Source organism: Scyliorhinus torazame, chromosome 1 (genome assembly GCF_047496885.1).
Source record: "Scyliorhinus torazame isolate Kashiwa2021f chromosome 1, sScyTor2.1, whole genome shotgun sequence".
In the NCBI taxonomy this organism is placed as follows: domain Eukaryota; kingdom Metazoa; phylum Chordata; class Chondrichthyes; order Carcharhiniformes; family Scyliorhinidae; genus Scyliorhinus; species Scyliorhinus torazame.
The window spans coordinates 16,627,552-16,644,009 of NC_092707.1; the positions used below are offsets into that span (position 1 = coordinate 16,627,552).

Genomic DNA, 16,458 nt, shown 5'->3' on the forward strand with positions numbered 1-16,458 from the left:
ATAAGTAAGCTCTCTCCCTCAAAGGGAGAAAAGCAACCTCTGGTCATCTGGGATATGGCGACTTGACTTTACTGAGTAAACTGTTGGGAGGTGTCAGTTGACAAGTCCCCAGGTCGTAATGGACTTCATCCTAGGGTCATAAAAGAAGTGGCTAATGAGTTGATGTGTTGGTTTTAATTTTCCAAAACTCCCTAGATTTGGGAATGTTCCATTCGTTTGGAAAATAGCAAATGTAACTTCCTTTGTTCAAGAAGTGGGGGAGGCAGAAAGCAGGAAAACATAGGCCAGTTATCTTAACATCTGACAAAGGAGACAAAGGTGTTGCAACAGGGCATATCAAAGGGTGTGATTCTCCGGCCTTGTTACACTCTCGCTCAAGCAAAACAAGGCCAGTGATTAGTTGGAGAGGCCAAAAGACGAGATCTGTGCCGGGCGCCAAACAGTTTGCAACCGGCCTGCTCCCGTAGGCGAAATTGGGATCTCGCCGTGGTGCGACGAGAAACCAATTATCACAACTTAAGCCCCATTTCCCGACAATTAACAAAAGCGACCCAATATCCATCAGCCTCCCGCCATTCATCAGCCTCCCCAGCAAGTGGTTACGTGACGCCGATCAGTACCCCTTTATAAAGGCACCACAATTCGACTTCATCCAATGCTGAGATGCGCACATTTCCAAGAGAGGTCAATGGCTAATGATCAGAAATGGGCGATATACCCTCCATATAATAGGAGATGTTTGAGACAATTTTAGTAGCACTACTGCTGCAGCTGAATTCAGTACAGACTACAGATAAAGAACAAAGAACAAAGAAATGTACAGCACAGGAACAGGCCCTTCGGCCCTCCAAGCCCGTGCCGACCATACTGCCCGACTAAACTACAATCTTCTACACTTCCTGGGTCCGTATCCTTCTATTCCCATCCTATTCATATATTTGTCAAGATGCCCCTTAAATGTCCCTATCGTCCCTGCCTCCACTACCTCCTCCGGTAGTGAGTTCCAGGCACCCACTACCCTCAAAACCTGATGAATGTAGGAATGTCAGATATCGGGTTGGATTCTCTGTTTCTGAGACTAAGTGTTGACGCCAACAGAGAATCTGTGGACTTTCACAAAAAAACGGCGCCACACCTGCACCGATTCTGCTACTATTAAGGGGCTATCACCGGTGCCGCGTGGAACACAATCAATTCTGATGAAAAATGGTGCGGGATTCGCCGGGTTCATGATTGACACTCGGAAAGCTGACAAGCTGCAGCCGCACATAAACATTACACTCCCCACACACACTCATCCCAGCCAACAAGATGGCACTGGTTGTGTTGGAGTGCACCCATACAGCTGATCGGTCGTCTGGGGCCAGGGGGGTGCCCCGGTAGGACACCTATACGACCCCTGGCACCAGGTTCAAAGTGGGCTGTTCGCGGTGTGCGCAGCTGCATGGCTGCCTTGCCGGCTGTGGCATTGGTGTTCCATGTCCATCCAACCCCCCCCACAGCCCACCTCCTGCCCCCCCCCCCCCCCCCCCACTGTTCCCCCAGCCCAGGTAGAAGCCCCCCGGCCAGCGGCACAACTATCAGCAGCCGCCACGCCGGTTTCACGATTTTTAAAAGCACAAGTGAACCACACCGTCGGGAACCCGGCCCATCGGAGGCGGAGAATCGTGGAGGCCCCGGAGAAAACTGGATCGAGCCAACTAATGGCATGCAAACGGTGCCCACTGCACATGAGGAGCAAAACAAATTGACGCTGTTTTCGAGGTTCTGGAGAATCGGGGCCTGTTGCGATTTTGCCGTCGAAAGCCTTTTTACGCCCAATCGCACTTTCTGATTTCAGTGCCGGCTAATGGAGGATCCCGCCCATATTGTATTATATGTATCTGGTGCAGTAATGGCCTGGGTTAGGATGTGTATGTGACTGCTGCAGTAATGTTTAGAATATCCTGGTTTGAAAGACGGTCAGATTTTGTGGCTACAGAAGGATAACTAAAGCATTGTAAATGTAAGTTAATAATTCATTCAATCATGTATATTTTTTACCTGAATATGGCTAATGCAATTTTGTTTGTAGAAAGAAGGTTCCCTGGGAGTAGATAATTAAAGACATAGGGTGGAATTCAACTAAAATATTTCTAAGTGTCATTTTGGGCGCGCTTGGTGGCGTGTTTCTTGCAACACTATTCAAACCACACTCAAGTCATTTTTGGGCCTTGGGGAGCTTCTCTCTAGTCAAGCCGTCAGCCAGACCAGCTCCTCAGAGATCGGGCCGTCATTTTGCAATGGTGCCCCAATCTCTAAGTGAGCATGAGGGTCCCCCATTACCCCTTCCATGGGCAATGTCACTCTCCGCACACATGGGCAATACCCCCTTCCCAAGTGAGGGCCACCCTTTGCAGTGCTCCACTCCTCCCCGTTTTGCCCCCCACCTTCAGGACCCGCACCCTTAATCCCCCAACCTTCATGATGCCTCTTCATACCCGCCCATCACTCTTCATAACCCCCTCATCCCCTTTCCATGGGCATGGGCCCCCTCAGGCCCTGACCCTTGACAGTGCCACCTTGGCACATGGGAGCCCTGGCATGGTCACCCTCGCACACTGGCAGTGCCCCTGCCAACCAAGCAGTGCCACATGGGCACCTCGGCAGTGCCAGGGTGGCAATGCCAATGTGCCCAGCTGGCAGTGCAAAGGTGCCCGAGTGCCAGAAGGAGAGCCAGAGGGCAATCCTGCCGTGTCCCCAACCAACCAAAGATCTCCAATGGCTTGGAAAACCTCAGGTGCTGTTGGCCGTATCAATGTTTGTGTGGATCAGTGCTAAACGGTGCTTGGTCGAGGCATTACTGGGGAGGCCGTTAGTTCCTGGATGCAGGGAAACTCCGATGCAGACATATTCAAATGAGCCGGACGGCTTATTTAAATATGCTGATCTGGATCTCGATGCCTCACTAGGTTCAGTTGTATCTAGTGAGACGTCTCAACTGTTCGAATCTCGCGAGTGGTCTTTCGCAAGATTCAACGGCCTCATTGCGTCACCAAGGCGGGCACAACGAGGCTGGTAAATTGTGCCCACTGCATTTATCCTCAGTAAGATGGTCATAACCCAGTTGGCGGGGTAGAGATGATGGAGCTAACGGGAGGAGCCAGTGCCTGAATGGCGAGCTGAGAGGCTGTTTTGAAGAATAGAGAATACAGCCAGAGATTCTGCATTTTTCTGACAGGGGGTCAAGTCTCCCTCTTCAAGAAGTCTCAAAAGATCTCTATCCAATATTTGGCAAGAAATGCTGGGCGGGATCCCCGTCCCGCCGCACCAGCACGCCCCCGCCGGCAGCGGGATTCTCCACCCAGCCAACGTGGGCAGCCCCACGCCGTCGGGAATCCCTGGGCGTGGATGCGCTGTCAGCGTAACGGAGAATCCCGACAGCGGAGAATCCAGCCCCTTGTGTTTGCTACCTCTAGTTAAAAGTGTTTTTTGACTTGAGTTCGATTTGCTTCATTGTTGATAAAAAGATAGTAGTGAGGCGTTGAAGTGTTTCATTTTATTGTTAAGCATTGTTTAACTGGCAATTGAAAGCTACTCTTTGTATGATGTTAAAGTTAGTTTAATCCTGTGTTAGTAATAAAGTTTATTTAGGGCGGCACGGTGGCACAATGGTTAGCACTGCTGCCTCAAGGCGCCAGGGACCCGGGTTTGATTCCAATCTTGGATGACTGTCTGAGTGGGACCATAGAACCAGAAAATTCCTACAGTGCTGAAGGAGGCCATTTGGCCCATCGAGTCTGCAACGACCCTCTGACAGAGAGCATCCTACCGAGGCCCATTCCCTCACCCTATCACTAACCCCACCTAACCTACACATCTTTGGATACTAAGGGGAAATTTAGCATGGCAATCTACCTAACCTGTACATCTTTGGATTGTGGGAGGAAACCAGAGAACCCGGAGGAAATCCACGGCGACATTGGGAGAATGTGCACAGGAATTGAACCGGGATCCCTGATGCTGTGAGGCAGCAGTGCTAACCATGGTGCCACCTCGTCATTTATTAGTTTTTTGAGACTGTAACAAGCAAGACGGATAAAGGGGAACCAGTAATTGTTGTGTATTTGTATTTCCAAAAGCATTTGATACAGTGCTACAAAAGCTCACAACCCAAGTTAAGAACTCAGGATGTTGGGATTAATATATCAACATGGATAGGCCAACTAATAAGAAACAGAGTGTTGGGATAGATGGAATGTTTTCAAGTTGACAACTGTATCTAGTGGAGTGACACAGGGATCGGTTCTGGGGCCTCAACTACTTACAACTTGTATTAATAACATAGATGAAGGAACTGAGTGTACTGAAGCCAAATATGCTGGTGGCACAACGAAAAACAAGTTGTAAGGTCCAACCAAACATTCTTCAAGGGATGCAGACAGGTTAAGTGAGTGGGCAAAAATGTGACCGATGGAGCATAATGTGGGAAACTGTCAGGTTGTCCACTTTGTTAGAAAGAATACAAGAGCAGAATATTATTTAAACAGAGTGAGACTGCAGAATGCTACAGTACAAAGGGACATGGATGTCCTTGTACATGTATCATTAAAAAGTTAGCATGCAGGGCAGCACGGTGGCGCAGTGGGTTAGCCCTGCTACCTCACGGCGCCGAGGTCCCAGGTTCGATCCCGGCTCTGGGTCACTGTCTGTGTGGAGTTTGCACATTCTCCCCGTGTCTGCGTGGGTTTCACCCCCACAACCCGAAAGATGTGCAGACTAGGTGGATTGGCCACGCTAAATTGCCCCTTAATTGGAAAAAAATAATTGGGTACTCTAAATTTATTTTAAAAAATTAGCATGCAGGTATGCCAGGGAGTTGGATTATAAAGAGGGGGAAGTTTTGCTACAGCTATAAAAGACATTGGTGAGTTCGTACCCAGAGGATTGTGTCCAGCTTTGGTTTCCTTAATTGAGGGATATCCTTGTATTGGAGGCTGTTCATAGAACGTTCACTAAGCTGTTTCCTGGGGTAAAGGGGTTGTCTAATGAGGAAACATTGAGCAGGTTGGGTCTACACACATTGGAGTTTTGAAGAATATGGGGTGCTCTTATTGAAACATACTGAATAGATTCTGAGGGGGCAATTTCGCAAACAGGAAACCTCAAAGGACATGTTTCCTCAGGTCCTGCTGAAACTAATCGCAGGTCCTCAGTGCCATGCACCTGTTTCGTGGCTCAGCCACCCAGATTGAGGGGCTCAGCTCCCAGTTGTGTTCCGCCAATGCGGCAGCAGTGTTACGATCATTCAAACGGGAAGTGTTGACAAGGGTTGGGTTTGGGAAATGCTTTACATTTTAACTTCTCACTCAACCTAAACCAACCCATTTGAGGGGCTAAAATTACTCCCAATGTTGCAGACATTACAAGAAAAACAAGGCAATATGGAAATTATGATCAAACAGCAGAATTGAGGGCATCAGCTAATGAGAGTTCAACTTGCCTTTCAAGTCTAGATGCCTGTCTGAGGACCCTCTTGTGTGATATGGATGGTTAGTTCATCATTGCTGAGCTCTGATACCACCGGTAAAATAGAACAATGCTGATTCCAACCCAACAGGAAGAACTCACCGGGTGCCATAAGAGGAAGTGCGGACAAACAAGGCTGATATCTCCTTCAGGATCGGTCGAATGAAGTCCTGACCCTGCTCCTCGATATCTGTAGCTGGCATTTGGCTGGTAATAAAATGACAAAAATCAATTGTCAAACAGCGCAACGACCAATTATGCAGTCAAGCTGCTTAGATTTTAATCTGCTACCATGAGGTTTTCTTTCCTTTAACTTTACCACAGAGACTTCCGGTGACGGCGGGCGGGAGGCAGCCGCACAATGGAGGGCTCCCATTCGGGAACGGCATTTTCGGGGCTTTAAGCCCGGTCCCAGGGTCCACGGAGGCGGCATAAGCAGGTAGAAGGCACGGAGGAGGTACAGTGAAGGCACAGTAAAGAAAAATGTTGAGGGTGAGCAAAAAGACGGCCGTAAAAAAAACAGCTGAAGGTCCGTCGGGGAGTGGAAAGGTCACCACGGGGTCACCAAGGAAAATGGAGGCTGGAGCACCAGGGGAGGCCGCATTGCTTACGGCTGAAGAAATAACTAAGGTGATGGCTGCGGAATTCGAAAGGCAGTTTACAAAATACATGGAGACAATGAGGAAGGAGATGAGGGAGGTTTTGAGTGTGTTAGTGGAGGAGGCGATGGCGACGGCGGTGGCGAGCACAGTGGCGGAGGTGCGAGAGCAACGGGAGGCACTGAAGGAAGTGGAGGAGACGTTATTGCAGCACAGTGATCAGCTTACCTTGATGGGGAAGGAGATGTGGAAGGTGATGGAGATTAACAAGGATCTGCGAGGAAAAATGGAAGACCTGGAAAACCGAAACCAGGCGACAGAATTTGAGGATTGTGGGGCTGCCCGAAGGAGTTGAAGGACCGAAGCCGACTGAGTATTTTGCCGCGATGCTGGTGAAACTATTGGGGGAGGGGGAGGATCCCTCCCGATATGAGCTGGATCGGGCTCACCGGTCGTGGAGGCCTGTACCACAGGCGAGTGAGTCGCCAAGGGTAGTGACTCTGTGCTTCCGTAGGTACAGTGTGAAGAAGAAGGTCCTGTGCTGGGCCAAGCAGAAGCGGGTGGTGCAGTGGGCTGGAGCTGGTATACGTGTATACCAGGACTTTACGGTGGAGCTGGCGAGGAGGCGGGCTGCCTTCAACCGGGTGAAGAGGGCACTGTACATTAGCAAGGTGCAGTGCGGCATTGTATATTCAGCGAAGCTGAGGGTGACTTACAAGCTCAAGGACTTTTATTTTGGAACGGCGGAAGCAGCGGAGGAGTTTGCAAAGGCAGAAGGACTGTGGCAGAACTGAGAAATTGAGAAATGGCCATGTGCCGATGTAACCTCATGACTGTATTTTCTTCTTTTTTGTATCACTGCGCGCGGGTGTAGAGGCTAAAGGAGCCAATGTGGTATATATTTGGACAAGGGAAGTGATGGGACTTTCCCTCGAAATGAGGTCTATTTGGGGTGTAGATGGATATGCGGGGTTTGTGTGCTAGAAGGGGATTTCTGGGCTTTCCTAGGGCCGGGCAAGGGGGAAAGGGACCCGGGCGGGGACCTCCCACGCTGGCCGGTTTAAGCCGGCGTGAACGGGAGTGAGGTGGGGGAGGGGCTGCGGCCATAGGAGCCTGGCAGAACAGGGTCCGAATTGTCCAGCCGGGGTGGAAAGTTGGGGGAAGGAACCGAGGTTGGGGGGAGGAGTTTTACAAGAGACAGTGGACGGGAGGAGTTGGGGTGGGGGGGTTTACAACTCTTGGGTATCATGTGCGGTACTCTTTCAGAGGTTGGATGGCATTGCGTGTAGGGGGGGGGGAGGGGGAGTGGACTCTATAGGTTAATGGTGACCATGGGCGGTCCCGGACTCCTTTTTCTTTTTCTCCTTTGTTTTTTGTTTCCACCGTGGGAGGGTTTGCTTTATTGGATGCATATATTGACAGGTGGGCAGTTGTTTGGGGTGGTGGGAGGATGGGATCGTTGTTATTGTTAAGGGGATTGATTTTGTATTTGTTACCGTTTGCTGTCTGTGGGTGGGGTGTAAATTTTGAAGGAAAATGTGAAAATGGAGAATAAAAACATTTTTTTTTTTTAAATTGAAAGCCACAATGTTACTGAAATTCAGTTGAATGTAGAAAAGATCCTATCGCATTTATTTGATTAGTTCAATGAAAAATAATCTGAATGGAATCATAATCTTGCTAAAACATCGAGGCTGTGCCAAACAGATGTTAACTTGAGGAAAAGGCTCACAACCTCTTCACCTAGCTGATGAAGACAGGTATAAAACAAATTATGAAAACTGTTTTTCTCAGCCGTTTATTGACATATTTGGGGAAAACTAAGCTGTCAGCAGATATAAGGGGGGGGGGGGGGAGTAAAATGAAAGGGAGGCAGAGGGGGTTAGTTGAGGTGGGAAACATTTAGTGGGAAAGTGGGAACTGTGTATGCAAGCCACATTGGTTGTTGGTTGGGTGGGTGTAATTTGTTCTGTTGTTTGTTTTCCTCTTGAAAATTGTTGTTAAAAATTATATGTGCCTTAATAAAATATTTAAAAAAAAACTTTTCCACAGTACGTGCATCATCTGATATGCAGTAATACCCAATAACACTCACCTATAAACCTGGGCAAGAATTACTGGTGCCCGAGTGACACAGCATTCCTCCCCGAGAGCCCGGGTTTGGATTGCGGTTAACAGTCACCCCAAAGGGGTGTTAGCATTGGCGAGCGTCGAGAGAATACAGGAGTAAACATGGGCAAAACATAAAAATGGCCAATTTAAAACAATGCTGTGGAATGTCAAATTAATGGCGTTCACGCATAAACATTCAACAGACTTGTAAATGTGTTAGTTTAAAACAAGTATTATGTTTTTTTATTTTAACCAGACTGACACCATGACAACAGTTTAGACAGAGAAGCAGAACAGTTGCATTTGTATGTCAACTTCACTGAGTGAGCTTCTACTGTGTACTTTTTATTTTGGAAACTGCCATATTAATGCATTTAATTGGTGGCTTTGATGCATACAGGAATTCAGAAACAAATAGCGCTGAAGTGTTAGTCTCGATCATGACTCCCATTTTTGACGGCTTGGCGGGAGGATCGACTGGAATTCCTGACTCCAGAGAAGGTGAGGTTTGAGCTGAGGGGGTTGAAGGAAAGGTTCTACAATTCATGGGGACTGTTTATTATGCACTTCGAGAATTGGTTGTCATGAAATGAAATGAAAATCGCTTATTGTCACAAGTAGGCTTCAAATGAAGTTACTGTGAAAAGCCCCTAGTCGCCACATTCCGGCGCCTGTTCGGGGAGGCTGTTACGGGAATCGAACCGTGCTGCTGGCCTGCCTTGGTCTGCTTTCAAAGCCAGCGATTTAGCCCTGTGCTAAACAGCCCCTCATCGAACATTAGGGGAGCGGAAGGGGGGTGGGGGCTGGGGTTATTATTGCTCTTGAGTACACTGTTCACTGATTGATTGTTAACTTTCAAAGAACAAAAGAAGAACAAAGAAAAGTACAGCACAGGAACAGGCCCTTCGGCCCTCCAAGCCTGCGCCGACCATGCTACCCGTCTAAACTAAAATCTTCTGCACTTCCTGGGTCCATATCCCTCTATTCCCATCTTATTCATGTATTTGTCAAGACGCCCCTTAAACGTCACTACCGTCCCTGCTTCCACCACCTCCTCCGGCAGCGGGTTCCAGGCACCCACTACCCTCTGTGTAAAAAACTTGCCTCGTACATCTCCGCTAAACCTTGCCTCCCGCACCTTAAACCTATGCCCCCCTAGTAATTGACCCCTCTACCCTGGGAAAAAGCCTCTATTTCATTTTTATTTCATTTTTACTTGGAATGTAGGGGTGATATCTGTATACTGAAATGGAATGCTGTTTGGGGGATTGGTACTGTGTTTGTTTTTGTTTGTTTTCTTTTGTTGTATATTTGATGAAAATGTTGGAAATGAGGAGAATAAAAAGATTTTTTTTAAAAATGACTCCAAGTCCTGGAACGGGGTTTAAACCTACAACCTTGGAAATGGAGGTGAAGAAGAGATCCACCGTATTCAGATCCAAAATAAAAAGCTCTCTTTTAGAGTTCATAATAAAACCAAAGTTGGGATTTGAAACAAGGCCTTTTGCACACCAAATACTCCGCTGATCAATGTACCCTGTGAAGTTTCAACACTGCTTTTCCCAATATTCCCATGGCTTCCTCAGGGTATGCACTATTTGGGTTTTGAAATGTAACCTCTCTGATTGACATATCTGGTTTTATGTGGTCATATGACTATACCATGAGGCTGCCTCTGGAGGCAGACATCTTAAGGCTAGTTCAGCAAAGCTGAATAAGTGCAGCTGTCCTTACACTTGAAACATGCACCAACCACAGTGTGGGAAAATTGTCTGTTCCCAGGTCTACCCCAATGTTACTCTGAACCACATTTCAGGAGACGGGCGAGGGCCATTTTATAATATTCAACCTGATTTACACCTTTTTTCCCCCAAAAGTTTTCCCTCCTTTTTTTCCAATTAAGGAGCAACATAGCGTGGCCAATCCATCTGCCTTGCACGTCTTTGGGTTGTGTAGGTGAGACCCACGAGGAGAATGCGCAAACTCCACACGCACAGTGTCCCGGGGCCGGGATCGAACCCGGATCCACAGCACCGTGAGGCAGAAGTGGTTGATTTACACTTTTAAAACAGCTAAGGTTGGGATCTCTGTACTTTGTCAGACCACGACTCCATCGAACCATAGAAAAGTTACAGCACAGAAGGAGACCATTTGGCCCATCTTGTCCATGCCAGCCCGAGGACACCCACCTTCCTGCACCCGGTCCATAGCCCTGTAGCTTACAGCACTTACGGTGCAGATCCAGGTCCTTTTTAAAAAGAGTTTAGGGTCTCTGCCTCTACCACCAACTCGGGCAGCGAATTCCAGGCTCCCACTACCCTCTGCGTAAAAAAATTCTCATATCCCCATTACACCTTCTGCCACTTATCCCCTGGTTTTGGAATTCTTCGCCAAGGGAAACAATTTTATCCTGTCCACTTTTTCTCTTCCCCTCATAATATTGTACACCTTAATTAAGTCACCCCTCGGCCCTCTTTGCTCCAAGGAAAATAACCACAACCTATCCAATCTCTCCGTGTAGCTACACTTTACTAGCCCTGACACCATTCTTGTAAACTCTTCTGCACTCTCTCCAGAGTAATAACATCCTTCCTGAATGTGGTGACCAGAACTGCGCACAATACTCCAGTTGCGGCCTCACCGGTGTTTTATACAATTCTAACATTATAGCCGTACTTTTATATTCTATATTTGCCAATGAAGGAGACCATTCCATATGCTTTCTTTACAACCTTGTCTACTAGAACTGTTGCCTTTCGGGACCTTTGTACTTGTATGCCAATATCTCTCACTTCATCTACCCCTCTTAGTATATTCCCATTTCTTATGCACTCCCTATAACTGTTTGACCTCCCTAAATGCATGACCTCACACTTCTCTGTGTTAAATTCCATCTGCCACTTTACCGCCCACTCCACCAACCCATCTATATCATTTTGGAGATATTAGCTATCCTCTACACTGTCCACCACTCGGCCAATCTTGGTGTCGTCTGCAAATTTCTCAATCTTGCCCTGCCATGTTCATGTCCAAATCGTTAATATATAACACAAACAGTGAGGGTCCCAACATCGAGCCCTGTGGAACACACTTGAAATACCTTTCAATTTGCAAGGGCAGCCATTGACCATTACCCTTTGTTTCCTGTTACTAAGCCGTGAGACCTTGTCAAATGCCAAGCTAAAGTCCATGTACACAACATCCACTGCACTACCTTCATCAACCCTTCTTGTCACTTCCTCAAAGAATTCAATCAAATTTGTGAGGTAACATAGAACATAGAAAAATACAGCACAGAACAGGCCCTTCGGCCCACGATGTTGTGCCGAACCTTTGTCCTAGATTAATCATAGATTATCATTGAATTTACAGTGCAGAAGGAGGCCATTCGGCCCTTTGAGTCTGCACCGGCTGTTGGAAAGAGCACCCTACCCAAACTCAACACTTCCACCCAACACCAAGGGCAATTTGGACATTAAGGGCAATTTTTCATTGGCCAATTCACCTAACCCGCACATCTTTGGACTGTGGGAGGAAACCGGAGCATCCGGAGGAAACCCACGCAGACACGGGGAGGACGTGCAGACTCCGCACAGACAGTGACCCAAGCTGGAATCGAACCTGGGACCCTGGAGCTGTGAAGCATTGTGCTATCCACAATGCTACCGTGCTGCCCTTGAGAACAAATAAATCTACACTATCATTTTACTGTAATCCATGTACCTATCCAATAGCTGCTTGAAGGTCCCTAATGTTTCCGACTCAACTACTTCCACAGGCAGTGCATTCCATGCCCCCACTACTCTCTGGGTAAAGAACCTACCTCTGATATCCCTCCTATATCTTCCACCTTTCACCTTAAATTTATGTCCCCTTGTAATGGTTTGTTCCACCCGGGGAAAAAGTCTCTGACTGTCTACTCTATCTATTCCCCTGTTCATCTTATAAACCTCTATCAAGTCGCCCCTCATCCTTCTCCGTTCTAATGAGAAAAGGCCTAGCACCCTCAACCTTTCCTCGTAAGACCTACTCTCCATTCCAGGCAACATCCTGGTAAATCTTCTTTGCACCTTTTCCAAAGCTTCCACATCCTTCCTAAAATGAGGCGACCAGAACTGTACACAGTACTCCAAATGTGGCCTTACCAAAGTTTTGTACAGCTGCATCATCACCTCACGGCTCTTAAATTCAATCCCTCTGTTAATGAACGCGAGCTTAAATTCAATCCCTATGTTAATGAACGCGAGGTAAGATATTCCTTTAACAAATCTATGCTGACTATCCCTGACTAGTCCATGCCTTTCTATGTGACAGTTAATCCTATCTCTCAGAATTGATTCTACTAATTTGCCCACTACAGATGTAAGACTAACTGGCCTATGATTGTTTGACGATCCCTTAAACAATGGAACCACGTTTGCATTTCTCCAGTCCACTGGTTCCTCCCCTCTATCTAGCAAGGATTGGAAAATCATCCTCAGAGCATCTGTTAACTCCTCCCTGACCTCCTTCAGTAGCTTCAGAAACAATCCATCTGGTCCTGGTGACTTATCAACTTTCAAAAATTCCAACCCTTCAAGTACTTCCTCTCTCTTTATGGATTATCCTATTCAATATCTCACAGTGTTCCTCCAGGACGACTGTATCTGCATCATCCATTTCCTTTGTAAACACGGAGACAAAATATCCATTTAAAACATTTCCCACAGCCTCTGCGTCTACACACAAGTTCCCCTCTTCATCTTTGATAGGTCCCACTTTTTCATTAACTAACCTTTTACCATTAATATATTGGTAAAACATCTTTGGGTTTTCTTTAACTTTACTTGCTAATCTTTTTACATGGCCTCTCTTTGATTTCCTTATTTCCTTTATTACTTTATCCCTGCACTTCCTATACTCGTCTGGGCTATCTGCAGTGCTTAGTCCTTTGTGCCTATCGTACACTTTTTTTTTCTATTTGATCTTTCCCTGTATTCCTCTGGACATCCAGGGGGGGTCGAGATTTGGCAGTACCACTCGTATTCTTGGAGGGACACCTCTACTTTGCATATTTAGGATCTCGCTTTTTAGTGCTTCTCACTGGTTTCCCACTCATTGATCCTTTGGCAGTGTTGGTCACTTCACCTCAGTCAAGTCCCCTCTCATTTCTGTAAAATCTTTCTTCCCCCCCGCTCAAAATTAAAACAACGACAGTGGTACTTAAGGGGTCAAGATGGTGGAGGGGAATTGAGCGTGGGGGTGTTGACAACTGAGTTTCTTTGTACATAGCTGATCTCCTGTTGTATATTTCGGACCCTGTTGGGAACTTCGATACGATCATGGGGATTCTGGGCGAGTTTTGCTGCTTTTCGGGGTATAAGCTGAATATGGGGAAAAGTAAGGTGTTCCCAATTAATGCAGGAGAGGAGGCTGGGGGAACTGCCGTTTCAGGTGGTGGGGGCGAGCTTTTGCTATCTTGGAATACAGGTGGCGTGGAGTTGGGCAGAGCTGCAGAAGCTGAACTTGGCACGGCTGGTGGAGGGAATGAAGGCGGACCTCAAGAGGTGGGATGTGCTGCCATTGTCTTTGGGGCCGTGGGTGCAGACAGTGAAGGTGACGGTGCTGCCGAAGTTTAGTTTGTATTCAAGAATCTCTTGATTTTTGTTCCTTTCTAGGAAGGCGAATGGGATGATTTTGAGGTTTGTGAGGGCAGGGAAGGCTCCTTGGGTGAGGAGGATGTTCTTGGAGAGAGTTCAACAGCGGGTGGAGGGAAGGGGGGGTTCATATTGCCAAGCTTGTTGAATTACTCGTGGGCAGCAAACATTGCAGCGGCTAGGACATGGGAGGTGTGGTCCGTTTGGGGGCAGATGGAGGTGGCCTTGTGTAAGGGGTCCAGTCTGAGGGTGCTGTTGTTGGCACCCCACCCATTCTCGCCGGTTTGGTACTCAACGAGTCCGGTGATGGTATCAGTACTGAGGATTTGGAACCAGTGTCGACAGCACTTTGGATTGGAAGGCATTTGGGCGACGATTTGTGACAATCATAGATTTGCGTCAGCGGGGTTGGATGCGAGGTTCTAGGGGTGGCGGCAGGTGGAGATAGAGCAGGGTTTTTCAAACTCAGGGTCACGACCCACAGGTGGATTGCGGGCGGGTATCTCGAGGGATGGGGGGCAATCGGTTGTGGCGTCCCAATCGTGGGAAGAAGTTCGCAACTGCCGCGACCAGATTTTAAGAATGCTGGCCGCGAGCAGCCACCGATTGGTTGCGGTGTTTGAGGGGGCAGGCGGCACGAGGCTGGGCTGTGTGCTGGTCACCGAGCGCAGAGTGGTGGTGGGGGCTGACGGCATCCACGTGGACGCGATACTAACAGTGGTGGCCCCAGCTTGGAGCTCCGCTCTATTGATCGTCCTTTGCGCGCTGGTCGGCTCGTCCCCCACCATCGATCGGCAGTATGCAACCTGTGGCAATTTGGTCAATCCATTCAACGACCAGCACAACGTCCGTTTGCACTCCCACGACGGTAAGTACTGGTCGGGAAGTGGTCTGTGACTGGGGTGGATAGAGTGAGAGGAAGCCAGGCCAGGTTTATCAGAATACTGATTAACTGAGGCCAGTCAATAGGTCTGACATATGTGAACACTGGAAGAAACCTACAGTCATCACATTGTGTCACCACGCTCTGGAAACCAGGAAGTCAGAACTTTTGGTGAGAATGGAGCAGGAGGTGACTTGGATGTTTGGATAGTGCAATGCAGTGGAACCAGTAAGAAATAGTGTGACATTGTGCATGTTTGACAAGTTACTTCATCGCCTCTAAAGTCGGAGTTTGTAAAGTAAAAACAAGATTTTACTTTGTTCCATAACTGGTTACATTTCTAAAGAAATGGGAATATATTTAAAACAAATACTGTATGTAAATGTAAGGATGCACATGTTCAACTGATGTTGTTTTAATTTTTAGCAGTAAAAAGTCATAAATTTGGAAAAATTAGGTATTAGAAATAAAGTTGCAAAGTTAAAAAAAGAATGTCGGCTGCAGCCAGCCTTTAAATACGAATGAAGAGTCTTTCCGCCAGAGGCAGCGGCAGAGAGAAGGTCATGCGTCCGGCACATCAATGCTTTGGGTGCAAAATCATAGAGGTGAGATTACTCCAGCAAGCAAGCAACAGGACTGTGTGAAGAACTGAAGATGGGTCATTTTGTAATAAGAACATAAGAACTAGGAGCAGGAGTAGGCCATCTGGCCCCTCGAGCCTGCTCCACCATTCAATGAGATCATGGCTGATCTTTTGTGGACTCAGCTCCACTTTCCGGCCCGAACACTATAACCCTTAATCCCTTTATTCTTCAAAAAACTATCTATCTTTATCTTAAAAACATTTAATGAAGGAGCCTCTGCTGCTTCACTGGGCAAGGAATTCCATAGATTCACAACCCTTTGGGTGAAGAAGTTCCTCCTAAACTCAGTCCTAAATCTACTTCCCCTTATTTTGAGGCTATGCCCCCTAGTTCTGCTTTCACCCGCCAGTGGAAACAACCTGCCCGCATCTATCCTATCTATTCCCTTCATAATCTTATATGTTTCTATAAGATCCCCCCTCATCCTTCTAAATTCCAACGAGTACAGTCCCAGTCTACTCAGCCTCTCCTCGTAATCCAACCCCTTCAGCTCTGGGATTAACCTAGTGAATCTCCTCTGCACACCCTCCAGTGCCAGTACGTCCTTTCTCAAGTAAGGAGACCAAAACTAAACACAATACTCCAGGTGTGGCCTCACTAACACCTTATACAATTGCAGCATAACCTCCCTAGTCTTAAACTCCATCCCACTAGCAACGAAGGACAAAATTCCATTTGCCTTCTTAATCACCTGTTGCACCTGTAAACCAACTTTTTACGACTCATGCACTAGCACACCCAGGTCTCTCTGCACAGCAGCATGTTTTAATATTTTATCATTTAAATAATAATCCCTTTTGCTGTTATTCCTACCAAAATGGATAATCTCACATTTGTCAACACTGTATTCTATCTGCCAGACCCTAGCCCATTCACTTAGCCTATCCAAATCCCTCTGCAGACTTCCAGTATCCTCTGCACTTTTTGCTTTACCACTTATCTTAGTGTCGTCTGCAAACTTGGACACATTGCCCTTGGTCCCCAACTCCAAATCATCTATGTAAATTGTGAACAGTTGTGGGCCTAACACTGATCCCTGAGGGCCACCACTAGCTACTGATTGCCAACCAGAGAAA

At 47.3% G+C, this 16,458-nt stretch overlaps 1 protein-coding gene across 6 annotated transcripts in view; it reads right to left on the reverse strand.

Moving 5' to 3' along the window:
- The window catches only part of tango2 (transport and golgi organization 2 homolog (Drosophila)), a 368,109-nt gene that overhangs the window by 16,238 nt on the left and 335,413 nt on the right, over positions 1 to 16,458 (reverse strand). For all 6 annotated transcript variants that reach the window (XM_072471054.1, XM_072470802.1, XM_072470976.1 and 3 more), the window contains one exon: positions 5,611 to 5,715. In XM_072471054.1, coding sequence (XP_072327155.1) covers positions 5,611 to 5,715 — 105 coding nt within the window. The remainder of the gene's footprint in view (positions 1 to 5,610; positions 5,716 to 16,458) is intronic.